We start from the raw sequence: 20,304 nt of genomic DNA on the forward strand, positions 1-20,304 counted from the left end.
CCGCATACATGTGTTTTTTTTAATGTCTTTAAAAACACTATTTAAACATTATTTTATATTCCAGTCGGGGGACAGGCGCTCGGGTGACACTGTCCACTACCGCGGAGGTTGTGGGTTTGAATCCACCGTGGTACATCCGGATTGGACGAGCGTCTACAAACGAACACAATTAGCCTGTGTTCGGGGGAGGGAAGCCGGGACCCCAATTTACATGCATATAAAATCAATGTTAATTTAACTCTGAGAGTGTACAAATGGAACCAAATGCCATTGGGTTCCATTTGTATACACTCTCTGAGTTACAGACCCATAAGGGTCAATTTGGTTATACTTACAAGCTATCATTTAGCTGGGGACACCCTGGAACTCCCTCAAGGACCCCTAGGGGTCCCCGGACCCCACTTTGGGAACCCATGCTCTACGGCAGGGGTTCTCAACCCGTGGGTCGCGACCCCCCAGGGGGGGGTCGCCAAATTATTTTGGGGGGGTCCTTTTTTGCAACTGAATGGCTGGAAAATGGAAATTAAGTTTACATAGTACACATAGTGCATGCACAAACTTTCCTTAATGATTATATCTGGTTTCAGTATTTATTTATGATTGATCATAATTAATCATAATTGATATGATTATTTATGATTTTCGCTATTATTAAGGTTATTGTAGCGGTCAATTTGTATTGGGGGTGGGGAGGGGGTCGCGAGACACGGCCAGAGCATTTCCGGGGGTCCCCAGCCAAAAACTTTGAGAACCCCTGGTCCTGGTTGGGGCTCCTCACTGGCTAGTGCAGGGGTGGGCAACTTTGACGATGGAGAGAACCACTATATTTCCACACTCACTCCAGAGGGCAAAAATAGCCGATCTACAAGCTATTTTAGCTTATAGATCAGCTAATTTTGCTATATTTGAATTGAAATCCTGAATATTCTTTTGCTGTTTTTGAATTGGAATCCTGAAAAGTAACCTTTTTATTTAATTTCAAATGCATTTAGTTATACTTATGTTAACTTTATGAACCAAATACAAATACATTGGACATAAAAAAGACAACAACATTCTAATCCTAGTAATTAGCTGAAATCAATCATTTCTGAAATCAATAATTCACCTAATTATATTATTCTGATATTAACATTAAGTGATGGTGGGGGCCGCATGTGGCCCCCGGGCCGCCAGTTGCCCATGTATGGGCTAGTGAGTCAGTAGGATACAACAGCAGTGGCAACACAGAACATGTTGTAGGCACATGGAAATGTGCTCATTTATGTTTTTCAGTGTTAACACATTTCTGATGACTTCAAGAGCCTTGCAGCATTTCTTTCGAAATAAAACAGACAAGATGAACGTTACACAGTGCGACTGAGAAAGAAAGAAAGAGAGAGAGAGAGAGAGAGAGAGAGAGAGAGAGAGAGAGAGAGAGAGAGAGAGAGAGAGAGAGAGAGAGAGAGAGAGAGAGAGAGAGAGAGAGAGAAGAAAGAAAGAAAGAAAGAAAGAAAGAAAGAAAGAAAGAAAGAAAGAAAGAAAGAAAGAGAAAAACAACTAACTTGTTTCCTCGTGTCTCTCCATCAGATCCTGTTCTGCACCTTGAACTCCCACAAGGTGGACATGCAGAAGCTGCTGGGAGGACAGATCGGCCTGGAGGACTTCATCTTCGCCCACGTCAGAGGAGAGACCAAGGAGGTGGAGGTCACCAAGACGGAGGACGCCCTGGGCCTCACCATCACGGACAACGGGGCCGGATACGCCTTCATTAAGGTGAACCATTAGTCACACAATAACATGCTTTTGACATGAGGAGACATCACTATCCTATCATATATATGGGCTATATACACAGAATAACTCTCCCTACTTCTGGGCCACTTTCCTACTTCCGTAACCGATGATACTAATTGTCTCCACCAGGCCGAAGGCATGGGGAGAGTATGTTTTGCACTCCATCCGTCCGTCCGCCACCGCGTGTCCGTCCGTCTGTCCGTCTGTGTGTGTGTGTGTGTGTGTCCGTCTGTGGACAGCTAATCTCTGGCACCGTTGGCTTGCTCGCAGCCAAACTCTTTACACACACTCCCTGGATGCCAGAGCTGAACCTCTGCACCACTTTTTCACATGGCCCTGTTATAGCGCCACCAGGAGGCCGATTTTTGGAAAACAATTTTTTTGAGACAGTACACCTACAGATTTTGTCCAAACATCACACAAATTGGTACACAGTCTGTCTCTATAGCCATTAAACGAAACAGATCTTTCAGATGTTTCATACTCCATCCTGATTGGCTATAAGATTGGCTTCCAAAATCCGCAGGAGTGCTGCAAATCATGAACACATTGTGTGATTTCCATGACATTTTGCACGCACCTTCCCACTAGGCAGAGGAAAAAATGCAACTTGGAATTTTTCAAATCAGCCACATGATGGCGCGATATCTGCCCGATTCGTGTTTTTACCTATAACTGCACCGATCTGTGTAAAACGTTGTATGCAGACTTCCTAGAGGCCAAGGAAAAACCTTTGCCCGGTATTTTTCCACATCTGCTCTTCATAGCGCCACCAGGAGGCTGACTTATGTAAGCTAAAACACATTTTTGAGTGGTGTAAACCACTCCTACAACTGGCTTTGTTAGTCTGTCTGTCTGTCTGTGCGCAAAAAATGAGCATGGCTGCTACGGTCACCCAGTTCACCCGGGTGTGATTTCATTACGTCAGACATTACGTCAGACCACAGCTGATCAGGCTATATAAGACATTACACCACTCAGTTCACACGGGTGTGATTTTTTATTATTCCTTCGGATTTTATCCAAATCCAATATCATGCAAATCGGTACACATGATCTCTATAGTCATGTGATCAAGACGGGTCTGTTTGATTTCTCATCCTGATTAGCTTTTCAGTAGTGAGCCGTTTTGTACGAAATGACGCAAATCATCAACGCAGTGGCCGATTGCAGTGAAACTGTGCACACATATTCGCACTAGGCTGAGGAAGAAATGCCACTTGACATTTTTCAAATCAGCCTCACGGTGGCGCTATAACAGGCCGAGTCGTGTCTTTACATATAACTGCACCAATCTCCATAAGAACTTTGTTCCCTACAGGCCAAGGAAAAAGGCTGGCCTGCATTAGATTTTAGAGCCTTTTAGAGCACCACCAGGAGGCCGATTTATGTGCAACACTTTTTTATATTAGTCCTTCAGATTTTATCCAAATATCAATCCTGGTGGAGACCTGTGCCCTGACTGAGGGGCACTTTTTCTAGTTAAGGCTCTGTTCCATTTAGTGTGCAGTGGTTCTCAAGCTTTTTAATTTCAAGGACCCCCATAACTCTGAGAGTGTAAAAATGGAACCAAACGGACCAGAATGGAACAGAGCCTTCATTAGTCATCATCGGGTAACACCTGTGAAGGAAGTAGGGAAGGGGCCCAATTAAGTTCTTTCCAAGATGGGGTGTGTGCATAGGCAATTTTTTTTGCCAACGGCTGATTCGGTCTGGCTTATTAGCCAGGCTATGTGCATAGAGCCCATGTGCATTGGAGCTGACAGAACTGCAGGTGCACTGAGAGATGCAATTAACCTGTCGAGAATACGCCCACGGTCCCACGCTAGCGCGCGTGCACACGCGCGTGATGTGACAAATTGGCTCTGATTCTGAACTGTGTGCATGCATGTTCTTCTTCACCAGAGGATAAAAGAAGGGAGCACCATAGACCACCTGAAGTTGGTATGCGTGGGCGACCACATCGAGGCCATCAACGACCAGAGCATCGTGGGCTGCCGGCACTACGAGGTGGCCAAGATGCTGAAGGAGCAGCCCAGAGGGATTCCCTTCACACTGCGACTGGTGGGGCCCAAGAAGGCCTTCGGTGAGTTTATCATTAAACCCAGAGGGATTCCCTTCACGCTGCGACTGGTGGGGCCTAAGAAGGCGTTCGGTGAGTTCATCGTTACTCCATCCAAGAGTTGTCGGGGCGCGTCGGCGCCGGCTGGCCCGGATAGTGTGTCACAAAGTCAACGAGTTTCTCTCAGCTCAGTTTACTGTCTCTCTCTCGGAGTCTAGTCTCTAGCCTATTTTGGGCGGGAACCCCTTTTGGTGTTAGCATTATGTTATGCTTTAGCTATTGAAAAATAGCAGATCTACAAGCTCATAGCGCGCCACCGAGTGGCGCGCTATGAGCTTGTAGATCTGCTATTTTTGAAAAATCGAAGAACGACTGACATAGAAACATAGCTTTTTCAGAAAACTGTCAGGATGTAGAAGACATTTTTAGAATCTGATCTCAGGTCAAAATGGGCTAGTGTATACTAGGTGACTGGAATCCACCCAGGGCTCTGTACTATAGGCCCTCTACCGTTTTTTCGCTCTACACCAGTGGTTCTCAAACCTTTTCATTTCAAAGACCCCCAGTTTAAAAAGCGGTATATGCCACGGACCCCCATAACTCTGAGCGGGTTCATTTGGCAGCGGGGGAAAAAGTACCCAAATGTTTTACTTAATTAAAAGTATCAATACTGCAATATATATTAAATACTCTGTTACAAGTAATAATTCATAATTCCAAATTTACTTGACTAAAGATACAAAACTATTGGCTTCAAAATGTACTTAAAGTACCAAAAGTACTCATTTAAAGTTTTCACATGTATAATAATCTTTTGAAAATAGCAGATCTACAGCGCATCGCGTCACATTGTGAGTTTGTGTGTGTGTGTGTGTGTGTGTGTGCGTGCGTGCGTGCGTGCGTGCGTGCGTGCGTGCGTGCGTGTGTGCGTGCGTGCGTGCGTGCGTGCGTAGCCTTGAAAAGTATCATCGGTTCTTGAGCCATGTTTCTTTAGTGAATGAATGGATAAATGTACAGTACATTGTACAGCAATTTGTGCTAGGGGTTGTATTCTATTCGGGACCACCTGTGTAAAAATAGATGCAGAGGTGCTGTATCAGCAGCCTCTATCAGATAGGAGGACTTATGTTATGAAACATTATGTTATGAAAACATATTACGTCATATGAGCACAACAGCTGTGACCTAGATATATCCTACAGTCAGTGCTGGACACCATTTCTAATTAGAGTTTCTAATTATCAGCCTTTCTTCCAGTGAGTGGAAATCTTAAAGCCTCACAATATAACTTTGTATTGATGAATAATCCCCCCCCCCCCAACCCAATACAATATAACTTATACAATAAGTAGTATTTTTTCTCCCTGCTCTTCTATTGAGACATTTAGATTGTGCCAAAGGTCAAGGATCTGACCTGATGGTCAAGATTCAATTAATCTCCTGTACTGAGCAAGCAGGACGGCTCCATTAGTTCAATGGTAAATATTTGAGCTCTTGCACAGGAAACTGGATTCAAATCCGTGGTAGAAGAAGAAGTTGCATATAGTTCTGTTTAATGCTAACGGCTACAAGCTTCTTGTCATTCATTTCCTGTTTCAGAATGACAGTCACATTCCAATGCATCTCATGGTGCCATATTAGCACCACAAAGGCCCTAAAAACAGGGATTCAGACATCCCAAAATAATTTAAACAAACTGATCAGGCCACTGCTTGGCCTCACTCCTACAACTCACCTTACCCCTGCTCATTTTGATCGTTTGAGATGGCTTAGGGTAGACGACAGGGTACAGCAACTTGCAATGGGCCTGGTCTACAAGATTCGTTACACCACAAAGACGCCCACACCTGTCAAACTACTTCCTGAACGTACTTTTTCCATCCCTTCCAAACCACACGGACAACACAGTCGAAAACCATGCATTCTGCAAACAAAACGAAAGCTTTGCAAGTCTGTATGGTTGCCTATAGTTGGTGTGTGAATGAGAAGGTTGATTATGGATAAAGGTGCTATAGAAATGCAAATATCAGTGGTTCTCAAACTTTATAAAGTCAAGAAAGACCCACAAATTGATACGTATTTATTTAGCCGCAGACCCCCACCTGAAAAGGGTGTGTGCCAGGGACCCCCAAGAAGAGAAGAGTTGTGTTTAAAACATATTTCCAAATATTTTAAAAAATAGCAGATGTACAAGCTCGTATACATGATCTTCTATTTGTGTGCTCTGAACTATGAAGTACTGTAATAACAGACAATTATTACTTGTTCTGTAAGGTTATGTTGGGTTAAGCTACAGCTGTGGCCTATAAATCCTAAATGAAAATGATATAGGCCTATGTGAAAAAACATAATGTGATCGTCACTGAAAATGTGATCTGGTGAGGCAATGCCTCCCTCTACTGACAGGATTAGGGTATTGCAATCATACTGTACTGTAAAATTATAGGATATAGAGTTATATCAAAACTCCATGGAAAAAAAAAAGAAAAAAAGAAAAAGAAAAAAACTGTTACAGAAGGGGGTTCCCGCCCAGAATGGGTTAAGTGTCGTATGTTGTACTTATGTGTCGTATGTCGTACTTATGACACATGGGGTGTCATAAGTTCATGTATTGTCCATGTCTTGTCTTTTCTGCTTAATAAAAAAATATTGAAACACAAAACTCCATGGAATAGGCTATTGAGAAATAACTATGGCATATTTGGCATGTATTATATTAGCCAGGGAAATACAAATATAATCAGAATTCATTTCTAAGCCATGATATATTGTCACATTTAGGGTGATATATATATATACACTATGATTTGAAAACCCCTGCCTTTTGTCCCTGGAAGCCCTTGAAGTGTTTACTGGAATGCATTTGTCTTTGGTAATCAATCAGAGTGTGAGTGTGATTTGAAGTGGTTAGCGTGTATAGCCTTGGTTCCCTCTCAGACCATGAGGTGATGGCAGCCAGACAGCAGGATGTTCATAATATATCAGTAGGGTGGACTAGTTTGCTGTCAGGCAGAAACCTCTTATCTCCATTTTAACTTTGTGTGTTTTTGTGTACTTTTTTCCATAAATTAACACCCTACTTGATCTTACTACAGCAGCCTCACACAAAAGCATCAGCAGATCCACAATATCGAAATATGGCGCAAAGCGACACGGTTGAGCTTGTGGAGCCGATACGTTTGATGCTTTTGAATTTGAATCCTGAAAAAGTAACAGTGTCAGACATGATACGAGGTTTCCACCCGACGGAGAGGATTTAGAAAGTGTTCCATGAGCGGAAGGTCAAGTGTTACTTTTCACTTCAACACCCACTGTGTGTTCACAGACAATATGTCTCCTAGCCAAAGGATTACAGGAATGGGAAATGCATGGGATGGTACAGGGCCGGGGAAATTAACTGAAAATGGACCGAAACTAATATTTAGAAGCAATACCGACTTAATCTCACTCATGTAGGTTACATGAATAATAAAGATTAAAGCAGTTATTTTCTTATACATATATTAAATCCACATGAAAATATTCTATTTGATTTTTTTGTAATAATCAACTGAAATTAGACTGATTAATTACAATTTAGCAGACGCTCTTAATCCAGAGCGATTTACAGTAAGCAAGAACAACACATGGTAATACATCAAATACATAAAAATACTCATCAAGGATCATAAGTAAGCTAAGAACCTAACATCCTTAACTGTATAATATCTGTACAATGAAATGTATACACTATAGAATGCTATGTCTACATAATATGCCATCTAATTAACCACTTAAACCAGTATTATACTTCATTGTACAATGAAATGTATACACTATAGAATGCTATGTCTACATAATATGCCATCTAATTAACCACTTAAACCAGTATTATACTTCATTGTACAATGGTGGCGTACAAAAATAACCTCTCTACAAGCTCACAATGTGTCACATCGTAACTCAAAGAGCTTGTAGATCTGTGATATTGATTTTGAAGTCGTATATCTCCCAGTGCTAGGATGATGAGCGTTGCGACGGCCAACAGACCCGACTCAGCGCCGTCCGAGTTACGTCCCGATAGGCAGAGAATAGTATATATTAGTAGCCCCTAGTTTCCATGTTGGAAATGTCGGCCAGTATGCCAGTATGGCCATACTGGCCCCATTAGATGGTATGATAACGGACATACTGGCCCCATTCAATGGTGTCTAAGTGGTAGGTGAATTGTAGTTTTGTTACTGAAATGTTCCACTTGAGGTGCATAAAGAGGACAATGAGGTGAAACTATTTTATTCAATCTGTGAACTAAGACATTTGGTATGTGGCAGGTCCCTCCTGCATACGCCCAGCACACCTCGGCCAAAACACTAATCTGTTCCGCGACACTCAGTTCCCCTTTAAACAAAATGTACTTTGATTGTATCTGTCGCTAAGGACTTTTAACATCAGTTCCCCATTTCATGAAGTGCTTCAGCTTGAAACAAAAGCTTTATTTACCCCAACTGGGTCTGCCAGGAAGTGGATGGGGGAAAAGGCTCTTAATATAGGTGACTGGAGACCACAGCTAATTGACCTGCATCGCCTACACCCTTGTTTATCAGACAGGAAAAGACACATCCGGTGGCCTGTGGGTTGGTTTCCTGCTAATAGTTTTACATATTGTTTTGTTCACAATCACTAGGCCCTATACTTACGTTGCTGTGGAAAAATACAATTAATTAAACTACATTTATACAGCTATGTACATTTGAAGAAGCCTTAAACAGATACTGATCCCTTAGCGTTTCTATTTAGTGCCCAAATTAGGGCCTTCCAGTTAAAGGGATCTTAATGCTACAGATACGAGTCTCGAGTCTAGACAATTGTGTGCTTCTAATTTTGGGGCAACAGTTTGTGGAAGGCACGTTCCTATTTCAGAATGACCATTCCACAGAGATGTTCTCGAACTGGTGAAAAGCTGTACAACAATAGTGAAGAATAGTTATAGCATCACCAGGGGACCAATGGAATATCAACATCTATGATGACCTGCTTCCATTCCATCACAAGAGCATGGAGGTCAGAGACTATAGGGCTGCCAATCAACCCAAATTCAAATTCAAATAATGGACACCTGGGCCGAAAATTAAGGGACGCACAGCAAAGGTTAATATGTCACTGTAGTTTTTGTATATTATACCAGTAAGTAGCCGATTTTTTTCAATCTGAAATCTGATAGCACCACATACAGGATAATCGGAGCGGGGCAGAGCAAATATCAAACATTCTTGAGCTTTGAGCGGTCGGGCATCCCCCGAGCGTCAAAAATGCCCGATTATCGGCTAGTGTAAGGCCACCTTTACTGTGCACGCATATGCCTGGGTGACAGCAGGCGGCAGACTGCTGGGCGAGTGCTGGCATCACTGTCATGAAAAAGGACACAGTCTTCTGCAAACTGCTGACACAGAATTTGGAAGCACTAGAAATGTAATTGTAGCTGAATAGCATTGGAAGAAAAGGCAGTATGAAGAAACACTAATTAGAAAGGGTGTCCACTATCCTGACTATTTACCACCACTGACTATTTACCATGCAGCCCATGTTTTCACTTTGGCCCCCTTTCCACCGGTTGGTTCCCAATGGGAACCGGTTCAGTTCTTTTTGGTTCTTAGTCCATGAGCCAGAGCTCCAAAATTGGAACGTTATGAATTGAGTGGGCAAAACCATACCTATATTAGATTGTTATCACCATGACACTTCCCCAATTGATTACTTACATGAAGAGTCAAAACAATGATTTATTGTATTACAATTTTATTTTTTTAAATATGCAAATGAGGCATTATGTAGGAAAATATGCAAAATAGAAAATATGAAAAAGCTACTACTGTGGAAGGGCTATCATGTATTAATTTACTTGTATTGATCCTATAAACAATTTAATATAGGTCTAGTTTTTCCCACCAATTTTGGAGCTCTGGCTCATGGACTAAGAACCAAAAAGAACTGAACCGGTTCCCATTGGGAACCAACCGGTGGAAAGGGGGTCTTTGTGAGTGTATGCCGTGTTTATCCATGTGGACTGTGATTGTCACCACAATAGAGTCACATCTGTGCAAGATGCATTCATGAAACTTTACATGATGTGGTGTAGTACTGATTTGTATGGTTCGTTCAGGCTTGTATGGTGCCCCCGGCTCAGTTGAAAAATGGCAGTGTACATACTACATTTAAAACTTAAACTGAGGGGGCAGAATTTGCAACTGAGGATGCCAGACCCAGGACTCCATTTTCGTCACCGCTAAACCCCTTATCCCTAAACTTCTTTGCCATTTTTGAGTGGTGTAAACCACTCCTACAACTGGCTTTGTTAGTGCGCAAAAAATGAGCATGGTTGCTATGTTCACCCTGTTCACCTGGGTGTGATTTCATTATTGAGTGGTGTAAACCACTCCTACAACTGGCTTTGTTAGTCTGTGCAGAAAAAATGAGCATGGTTGCTATGTTCAGACATGATTTCATTACGTCAGACAGGCTATATAAGACCTTACACCACTCAGTTCACACGGGTGTGATTTTTTACTATTTCGCAAAAGATTTTTGAATAGTTAAAATGGCTAGTCTACAAGCTCACAATGTGTCAATGTAGATTGGCTAGTTGAACTATTCAAAAATGTTTTTCAAAATAGTAAAAAAGGCAAAGAAGTTTAGGGATAAGGGGTTTAGCGGTGGCGAAAATGGAGCCCCCAATCTCACACCCCAGTGGCGACGGTATGGTTAGAGAAAGTGGCGTTGGAAGTAGGGGGTAAACGGATACTGGCTGGCAGATATTTGTTTAGCATTGCTACTGTACAACCTGCTAAAAATAATCCATTAATAACTGCAGAGCCATTGAAAAAAAAGGTTTTAACTATTTCGCTAGTAGGCCTACCGCATCAAAAACAATGTTGGAATTGTACTTTCAGATATTGGTTTTCGCCCCAAACTTTCTTTTTCTGTAAGATCTGAGGTATGAAAAATAAAGTAGACCGAGGATGATTGAGTAAATTTGTCACAGTTCACCTGTTTCACCTTCCCGTTTCCTGCTTATAGCCAGGGCTGAAGCGAACACATCACAAGATATGTTCTTTAGTTTAGTAAAGACTAATATTTGCAGTATTTTCTAGTACTACTAACCAATTACCCACTAAACAATGATTGCACTACTTTATTATGTAAAGATAATGTTTGTATAATCCATACATTATTGTAAAGAGTGTCGTTTGTAGTATTTTGTAATAATGTGGTCATCTTGGCAGTGGGAATTAATGTGTGTCCCATATGCCATCACATTTAACAAGCTTCAAACAGCTGCAACAATATTACAAGACCTTTTTAAATGAGGTTCAAACTAAAGGTTATTTTGTGGACAAGCTAATGGCTTTAATCCGCTAAGACGTCTGAAGTGCACTGTATCTCACAGCTCATTACGATGGGCGATGCCATGCGTGATGTGTGTGCAAAAATGTCCAGTGAAGTTCTGGAGATAAAACCTTCAAAGCCATGCTGTTGCCTCCGCCTTTGTCTGAACTTCGAAGACACTATCCGGTGTTGAAATGTCACTGGGGAGTGACACTTCATACTTCATAGGCTACTGTGTATGTTATCGCAACACCTCAGGGATTTAAAGACTGCACGTAAAAGTCAACCGTTAACATGTAACTGACCTTCCTATACCCCGAGCCCAAGCATGATGAATTTAGGTGTCAAGTGTCTTGATCAAGAACAGTTTGACACAAAGCCAGGAGGAGCCAGGGCATGCCTTGAACCATGGGAACACCTTAAAGGACACCTTAAACTCCAGACTAAATAACATGTAGGCTCATTTTCCTACTTATATTGATCCCAAATGACTTGCCATGGGGTCTATTTCACAGAATTGCCCGTCTCCGTCTGGATGACGGAGACGTCATCCAGACCAGTTACCCCAGCAGCGCTCATAGCATAGTGTGGAGCCCATGAGCTGCATGTTATTTAGGCTGTCCTTTAAGCCACTGACTGCTGTATCCTGAGCCATTGCCGCCCTGAATCTAAAACAAAAATACATAAATAGAAGGGTGATTTGACAGGACCCCACACACACCCACAGACCTTGTTAAAAAGGCAAAACCTGCCAATCATATTTTCCATTGGCTCGTGTAAGTAAATTAATAATTGAAACCCCCCTCTGTGATGATTGCTGTTAGCATCCTCTTAATTGGATGTTTGATGGATTAGGTTTCATGCATTAAAAGGTTTATTACACTAATTACACTCCTGAATGCACACGGAGCATATCAGAGGCCAATACAACCAGCAGACATCAAAGGTTATTAAATAATACATACAACATCGCAGACACATTAGTCTGTCTCAGTACCTACTGGAGGACTCATGGTCACAAATGGAAGGTCCTTTTACTTTCTTTTTAAAAACGGCTCCAGACAGTCTCTCCATCATGTTTTTTTTTTCTTTAAGGAGACGGCACAAAGGCTTATGAGGAATTCATACTCTCGCCATAAATAGCAAATCAACAAGCCTGCAATTGGTCATGGATGCCACACAGTGTGAGCTTGTGGATCGGCTATTTTGGACGAAGTCTAACTCAGACCTTCGTGGGAGAGAGAAAGAGAGAGAGAGAGAGAGCAGGGGAATGTGATAAAGGAGAACATTGTGAGCAGACTCTGGCCAGATGGCATGCATGTGGTTGTGGAGGCAGGGAGGCTATACACAACCACCAGACACAAGTGAAAAGCCATCATGCTGGCTGATCTCCACAAAATGATCTGGAACTAAGGGTAGGCTGACTAATGACGGTGTCACCACTGCCTCGGGACATTGTGGGGGGGGGGGGGGGGGGATTAGAGGAGGAGGAGGGGGATTACAAGAAGTCGTGTAACCGCCACCACCGGCAGCAATGAATAACTGAGGGGAAATAACGTATTTTATTTTTTAATTATATAACTTCCCCTGCTGTGGGAGCTTGTTCAAAACTTTGACAAAGATGATAAAGATTAGACTAACAAAAGACTTCACCCATATGATGCAGGGTTCCCACCCTTTTCGAGAAAGAATTTTCCAGGACATTTGAGAGAGAAAATAAATATTAGACCTTTATTGATCCCGCGAGGGAAATTCAGTTTCAGCTGTCATTTTCAGCAGCCATCTGCTGCGGGACAGTTGTGTAAAGTAACTAAGTGCATACTGTACAATTTTGCTCAGAGATACTTCAATATGTTGACCACGTGGTGACCGGGGTTATTCACATTCTTCTTACATGTGTGTTACACGTTTTGGTACCTAGAATCTTGCCATTACATGTGTGTCCCTGTCTCTCTCGCAGATCGAGTTCTACCTCTCTCTCTCTCTCTCTCTCTCTCTCTCTCTCTCTCTCTGTCTGTCTGTCTGTCTGTCTGTCTGTCTAGACAGACAGACAGAGACACACACACACACACGGCTTCACCATGACGGTCAGAGTCATCCTGCTTTTGATGCCTTCTTCACCTCACAGTGGTACAGGTGCCCGTGTCAGACCACTTCAGTCAGGAGTTGAAATGGGCAAATTCTAGGTACCTCGAAACGAGATGCTATAGTCGTCGAAGGCCGCGCCGCTTGCATACAGGATCACCGCTTTTTCCTCCTTCTGGTTGTCGGAGGGCAAGCACGCTTCATTCGTTCCTCACGTCCATGTCCATGGTAGTGGCTCAGGGGTAGAGTAGCCGGTAGAGCGACCGGATAGACCGTATGGCCTACTTGTGCGCCATGAGGTGCGCTCACCACTGCTGGTACGACTGCTGCTCTGAGTCCTAAAGCTCTCTGCTGCTGTCTGGGTACGACTTCTGCTCTGAGTCCCATTAGAGCTCTCTGTCTGGGTACGACTGCTGCTCTGAGTCCTTGAGCTCTCTGCTATTCTAAATCCTTTAGACCCGTTATTGACCTTATACCAACCTTGAAACGTACCCTAGTTATGTCATAAAGAACGGTGGTCCCTTATTGGTGGAATACACCGATCATACCCAGCCGATACATACCCCCTATTGACCCTATACCAATTTTGAAACGTACTTTAGTTACCTCATCGAGAACAGTGGTCCCTTATTAGCCGATGGAATACACCGACATACATACCCAGCCGATCGCTGTTCTTGGTCCCTGATTGACCAATGGAATACACCGACATACATACCCAGCCGATCGCTGTTCTTGGTCCCTGATTGACCAATGGAATACATCGACATACATACCCAGCCGATCGCTGTTCTTGGTCCCTGATTGACCAATGGAATACATCGACATACATACCCAGCACGCTCTGCTTGTGCAAGTAATGAAGAAGAGCACCTTGTTTCACTATTTATAAGTTGATTTAGGCACGACGTAATATAGATACACACAGAAAGTAAGGATTTATTCAGTCTAATATATAAACTGAATGTAGCATCTGAATATAACATCACTACAGTATTTGTATGCTGGATTTACGAAATCTAATAACCGAAAGCGGCCTTGAGTTCCAATCAAGATCTCGTTATCATTTTATTCACTGTATCGTCCGTGTGTGTGTGTGTGTGTGTGTGGCCAGACATGATTGGGATGAGGACAAGGGCGCCAAAGTCCAGCGAGGGCAAGATGGTGAATGGGAAGGAGACGCTGCGTCTACGTTCCAAAGGCACTGCTACCGTTCAGGAAACGGTGAGTTTCACACACTCTGTGGGCCAGTGACTTACTGACTGCATTGTGGGTGCACGCACGCAGCCACCCACCCGCACGCACGCACGCACGCACGCACGCACGCATCCTACCCACCCACCCGCACGCACACACAAACACACACTTCGTTTTCATTGTCATTTTGGCATGCAGCTACAAAATCAAAACAAAATACACCAACTGTATGTTAACAACCAGCAGGTTTTTTTATTTTTATTTTTTTTACAATAGAACAAAACATTCACACAATGGTCAGCTCCATGCCAAAGTGACACAAAACAAAACTGAAGCAGAACTTGGCTGTCTGCTGGGAATTAATTCCCTGCCCTGCAGATAAATGGCTTAACCGTAACAGCACAGGGGTTGAAAAAATATATATATTCTTTTACCTAAGTAAAGGTATCAATACGGCAATTTAGAAATTCTCTGTTACAAGTACAAGTCTGGTAAATTTACTTGAGTAAAAGTAGAAAGTATACACCTATTTACACGCACCTCGACAGTGGATGCAGGGCCAATAAGGCAACTATGGAAGGAGGTAGGTGGTGTGAATGGTGTGCAGGCCCTACCTCCTTCCATAAAAGTAGAAAGTCCTTAAATGTATAAAACTCAAATAGAAAAAACTTTAGAAAATAACATGTTCACAATGCGTCGCATTGCGACATTGCGACAGCTTGTTGAATGACTATTTTCAAATGACTGAAATTCATATACTGAAGTGGTTAACGTAATAATAATCTGAATCTACTACGTAACTAGTACATCTTTCAAACAATTATAGCTTTGAGATGTAGTGGAGTATAGTAAAGTAAAACAAATACCTCACGTAAGTACAGTACTTGAGTAAATGTACTTAGTTACTTTACACCCACTGAGTCAGAGCCAAAGGGGACTTCATCCATCTCCGTTTGAAAAATATGAACGTTAATATAAAGACAAATGACAAACAACCGCCCCAGAATATCCTTCCCTATTATGCATTTCATGCACGAGGAGGCCGATTCCGACGGGCTAACAGAGCATCTATATTTAGACTCTGAATGCCAATGATGCTTCTTTTCAGTGAACCAAAGCAAACATCATATTTTTTCCTTCTTTCCTTCCTTCCTTCCTTCCTTCCTTCCTTCTTTCCCTACGCCAGCCCAATGAGTTTGAGGAGCAGGCCACGAGGAAAGTGGACGACCTTCTGGAGAGCTATATGGGAATCAGAGACTTGGAGCTGGGTAAGACATACCACCCACACGCTAACATCATCATCTTCCCATTGCACATGGCCCAGAGTAATGTGTTCTGTGGTAAAGAATTCATTTGCGCAGCGTTCATTTTGCCGACTGACACTATGACGAAAACTGTTCGTCGACTACCTATTTTCACTGAGGAAAGAATGAAAACTAAGCTATGATGATTAAATGGAGAGGAGATCCAGTAGAACTAAGAAGAGTCATTTCATGCATGGTTGCGCTCGGGTGTCACTCTGACAAAAGCCGATCTACAAGCTCATCGCGACCGCTCGGCGCGGGCACTTCCTTGGCTTCTGCCTCACTCGGGCGCATGCGGAACTCAAGGAACTTTCAGTTTATATATTACACGTTTATATATTAGACGCGACTATATTGTGACTAAAACTAAATCTGCAACACTGCAATTTGCGCTGTACCTACATGGTCTACTGGTCAGTCTAGTACTGGTCTCCAGAAATGGTAAATGGTGCATTTATATAGCGCCTTTATCCGAGGCGCTTTACATATAGATTGTGCATCAATTCACCCAATCACACACAGATGGCAGCGGAAACCATGCAAGGCACCAACCAGCACATCAGGAGCAATTAGGGGTTCAGTTTCTTGCTCAAGGACACTTCGACTCTAACTCTGGGGGAGCCCAGGTTCGAACAGGCAACCTTGCGGTTACCATCCAGCCACTCTACCCCTGAGCCACCGCCGCCCACATGGTTTAGAAGTACTAGTCCTACTCATAGGCCTACAAATGGATATGATGCAGTGTCTATGTTCTAGTATAGTCATGCCGGGCCTGCTATTTTGTGTTATGGTACAGTGTCAGACAGTAGCGTACTGTACTATGTCTAATAAAGCTATAGTTCAGGCAGAAGACCTTTATGGTCATCGTTGTTGCTGGCACGCAGCCAAGCAGTGCATTCAGCTCAGCCGAGCACTCTAACAAACCACATTCCCCGCGTTTGCGGAAGGGCCTTGTAGCCTTAAAGAGTGAAGCTGTGATTTCTTCAAGGGTGGACAAAGGACAGCCTTAAAGGAGAATTCCATGCTAGAAGGCTTTCTTACCTTTCTTTGTAGTCGTTACATCCCCACCAAAGAGGTCCAGGTGTTTTTTTTGTGCAAAAACTCCTTATTGGCTATTTCCCCTACCATAAGCCCTCAATTAATTGCATTGAATGGGAATTGAATGGGGCTATGGGGTGTTGTGCTAATTTGCTTATTTCCATCAAAATAAGTAGTAAAGTGTGCCGCTTGGGATATTATTTACATTATGAAGAGAGGATATATACAAAAAAAAAAATTGAGCGATGGAAATAAGCAAATTAGCACCCTGCATAGCCCCATTCAATTCAATGCAATTCATTTAGCACAAAATAACACCTGGACCTCTTTGGTGGGGACGTAACAACTACAAAGTAAGGTAAGAAAGCCTTTTAGTATGGAATTCTCCTTTAAAGTCTTTCACGGTGCCCGACACACCAAGCTGACTGTCTTGTCCATGGCTAACTGTTACACAGGCTACATCGAGAAAAATAATAAGATGCTTCACCCATTAAATGACTGGATGGACGCCCTGAGCCACCACCAAATGTGAGCCCCTCCCCCTCTAATTCAGGGGTTCTCAACGTTTTTGGCCGGGGACCCCCGGAAATGCTTTGGCAATGTCTCGGGACCCCCGCCCCGCCCCCTCCCGACCCCCAATATAAATTGACTGCTACAATAACCTCAAACCATTTTGGGCGGGAACCCCTTTTGGTGTTTTAAGCATTGTTATAATTTAGCTATTGAAAAATAGCAGATCTACAAGCTCATAGCGCGCCACCGAGTGGCGCGCTACGAGCTTGTAGGTCTGCTATTTTTGAAAAATCGTGAATTATTATTATTTTTTTAACAAATAATTTGGGGACCCCCTAAAATAATTTGGCGACCCCCCGGGGGGTCGCGACCCACGGGTTGAGAACCCCTGCTCTAATTGACATGATCTTCCGCCACTACACTACGCCTCACTACCACTGATGGCGCTGTACACACACCGCACATAACAAACAACCCATTTTCTGCCACAGCAGGCGCTAATTGGTGGCCAATCGGCCAGATGTCGGCTTGTGTGTCACAGACAATTTAAGGACATTTCGAACGTGGCTGATCCTGCCAGTAGCATAGGCTTGTCTCAAACATTAAGTACTAAACGGCTTGTGCAGTGAAACTGCAAAAGGCTCGTTAATGTGAATTAAGTTTGTTCCAAAACCAATTTCAAAGACCGCGTTGCTGCAGAAATGTAAAACTCACTAATTGGAAGAAAGTTCAGCACAGCTTTCGCCTTCGCCAGCCAGTAGCCTATATATGCTTTACAAACATACACATCAGCATGAACTTCCAGAACGTGTCAGGGTTGACAATCTGTCTGGTGCCCTCCAGTGGAGGGAACTGGGGGTTCACTATGCCCTATGTTGCCCCAGTGCGCCCCCCTCCACAAAAACTAAAAAACATTAATTAAAAACTAAGAAATCCCACTGTGGCTAATATGCTGCAATAACAGGCCTGAGATGTGAAATATGATATAATTTTACAGAAAGTACAACAGTACAAATAGTCAAGTGCTTTACTATTTTGCGCCAGACATGGCTCCTCTGAGCATTTGAGCTTCTGACGGCGAGGAAGTAAACAGTAAACATTCATCAATAAGGAATGAAACAGAGTTATCTGATGCTGCCTGCAAGTTTGTAAACACATGGCTGAGGAGATTCTGGCCTGGATTCAGTCGTTGCACTTGGCTCTTTATGTTGTTAAAACTGTTCAGCATCATTACAGAACCTCATCATAAACACTCACAACAATTTGGGAGTTACGTTTTCAGCCAACTTTAGACCACCATGTTTCCAAAAAGTGTTTTTGGTGTCTGATGGCAGAAAGCTACAGTACAGTATGTGATTAGTATTATTGCGTCTGGTGTGTGTGACCGTCAGGGACGGATTAACCACCACAAGGGCCCCTGGGCCGGTACATTCTTTGGGGGCCCCCTAGTGCGCGTGCGCGCAGAATTTTCCAGTTGTTTTGTGTTTTTATCAAATTTTTGACCTAAATGTAGCCATCAATGGCTACATCAATGGCCAATGAAGGTCCCCAGGAGCTTTTTTCAGGGCCTCAAACCCATTACAGAGCATTACATTTTCCCTGAAGGGCCCCTGGGAGCCACGGCCCCATTGGCCCAATGGCTAATTTGGCCCTGGTGACCGTGAATGCACCTTAAAGCCCAAACCACACCATTGGGTCGCCATGCAACTCCTTAATGCAACCAAACGGTTGCGAGTAGACGCATGTAGACACATGTAGTTGCAAGCAACCATTGATTTGAAATGAAATTAAATTAAATGATTACTATATTTACCCAGGGTATCTGGGCTAAGCTCAATAACTTGTTTCCAGCCAGGCCCTGCTCATAGAACACATTTCATCGTAGTGGTTTAATTAATGCCTTGTTCAAGGGCACTTCAGCGGTGGTAATTTTAACGTGTCGGACCGCTGATTCGAACTGGCGACCTTCCGCTATCAAGACCGCTCCGCAATCCGTTCGGCTACCGCTGCCAATTGAACCACTTGGGTCGACATGTGCCACCATGCGGCAACGACGTGCAAGAGGACATTTCACACTGACATTTAGCGCTGGGAGCGCTAAAACCGTTCTGATGTTTGATATGCGTCTCGACCCATTGGTGTGGTTTGTGCTTTAAAGAATACGTGAGTTGACATCTGTAGCCTACTGCATAATCTATATTGGAAGACAGTATCGACAATGTTGCTCACTGAAAATAGCCCATCTACAGTATAAGCACACGTTATGTGTTGTGTGGGGAAGTTTTTATTATTATTATTATTATTATTATTATTATTAAACAGAAAACATGAATAAAAATCCCACTGCACAGCGGCTAATATAGCACGGTTTGGCCCGATATATAAATAGTACTGTATTATCGTCTCTGTCAGGTGGAAACCTCATATGTCCAAAACAGCATTCAATTATTAAAATGGCAAATGTTGCAGATCTACAAGCTCAAAACTTGTAGATCTGTAAGCTACGTGTGAGATGCTGTAGTATCAAGTAAGGCATTCATTTACGGGAAAAAAAAGAGAAAAAGAAAACACAAAACGTGAAAATATGGGCAGTAGTTTCTGCCTGACAGCAACGATAAAATGTTACAGACCATCAAGACGCCAGACATGATTCCTGAGTGAGCATATTGCAAGCCCCATTTGAGCTTCTGACAGCGAGGGAGAAAACAGTAAACATTCATCAATAATGAACAAATCTGAGTCATCTGATGGAGCCTGCAGTTTGTAAACACATTCCTGAGGAGAACATGGGCTATTGGTTGATTCTGGTCTGGTTTCAAGTTCGGGTTCTTCATGTTGTTAAAACCACTAATCGGACAGCATCATTTCTGACATCGTAAACGTTCACAACAATTTGGGGGCTGCGGGAGTGTCTGATGGCAAGATTCAGCCTGGATATTGTTATTCTTTTGCATATGGTGCCTTCAT

At 43.0% G+C, this 20,304-nt stretch overlaps 1 protein-coding gene across 1 annotated transcript in view; it reads left to right on the plus strand.

Moving 5' to 3' along the window:
- gipc3 (GIPC PDZ domain containing family, member 3) overlaps positions 1 to 20,304 on the plus strand; it is a gene marked incomplete at its 5' end in the record, with an annotated part of 32,445 nt that overhangs the window by 10,819 nt on the left and 1,322 nt on the right. The window contains 4 exons of the mRNA XM_079505335.1: positions 1,570 to 1,755; positions 3,682 to 3,862; positions 14,400 to 14,509; positions 15,669 to 15,750. Coding sequence (XP_079361461.1) covers positions 1,570 to 1,755; positions 3,682 to 3,862; positions 14,400 to 14,509; positions 15,669 to 15,750 — 559 coding nt within the window. The remainder of the gene's footprint in view (positions 1 to 1,569; positions 1,756 to 3,681; positions 3,863 to 14,399; positions 14,510 to 15,668; positions 15,751 to 20,304) is intronic.

Source organism: Electrona antarctica (assembly GCF_951216825.1).
Source record: "Electrona antarctica genome assembly, chromosome: 7".
NCBI classification, from domain to species: domain Eukaryota; kingdom Metazoa; phylum Chordata; class Actinopteri; order Myctophiformes; family Myctophidae; genus Electrona; species Electrona antarctica.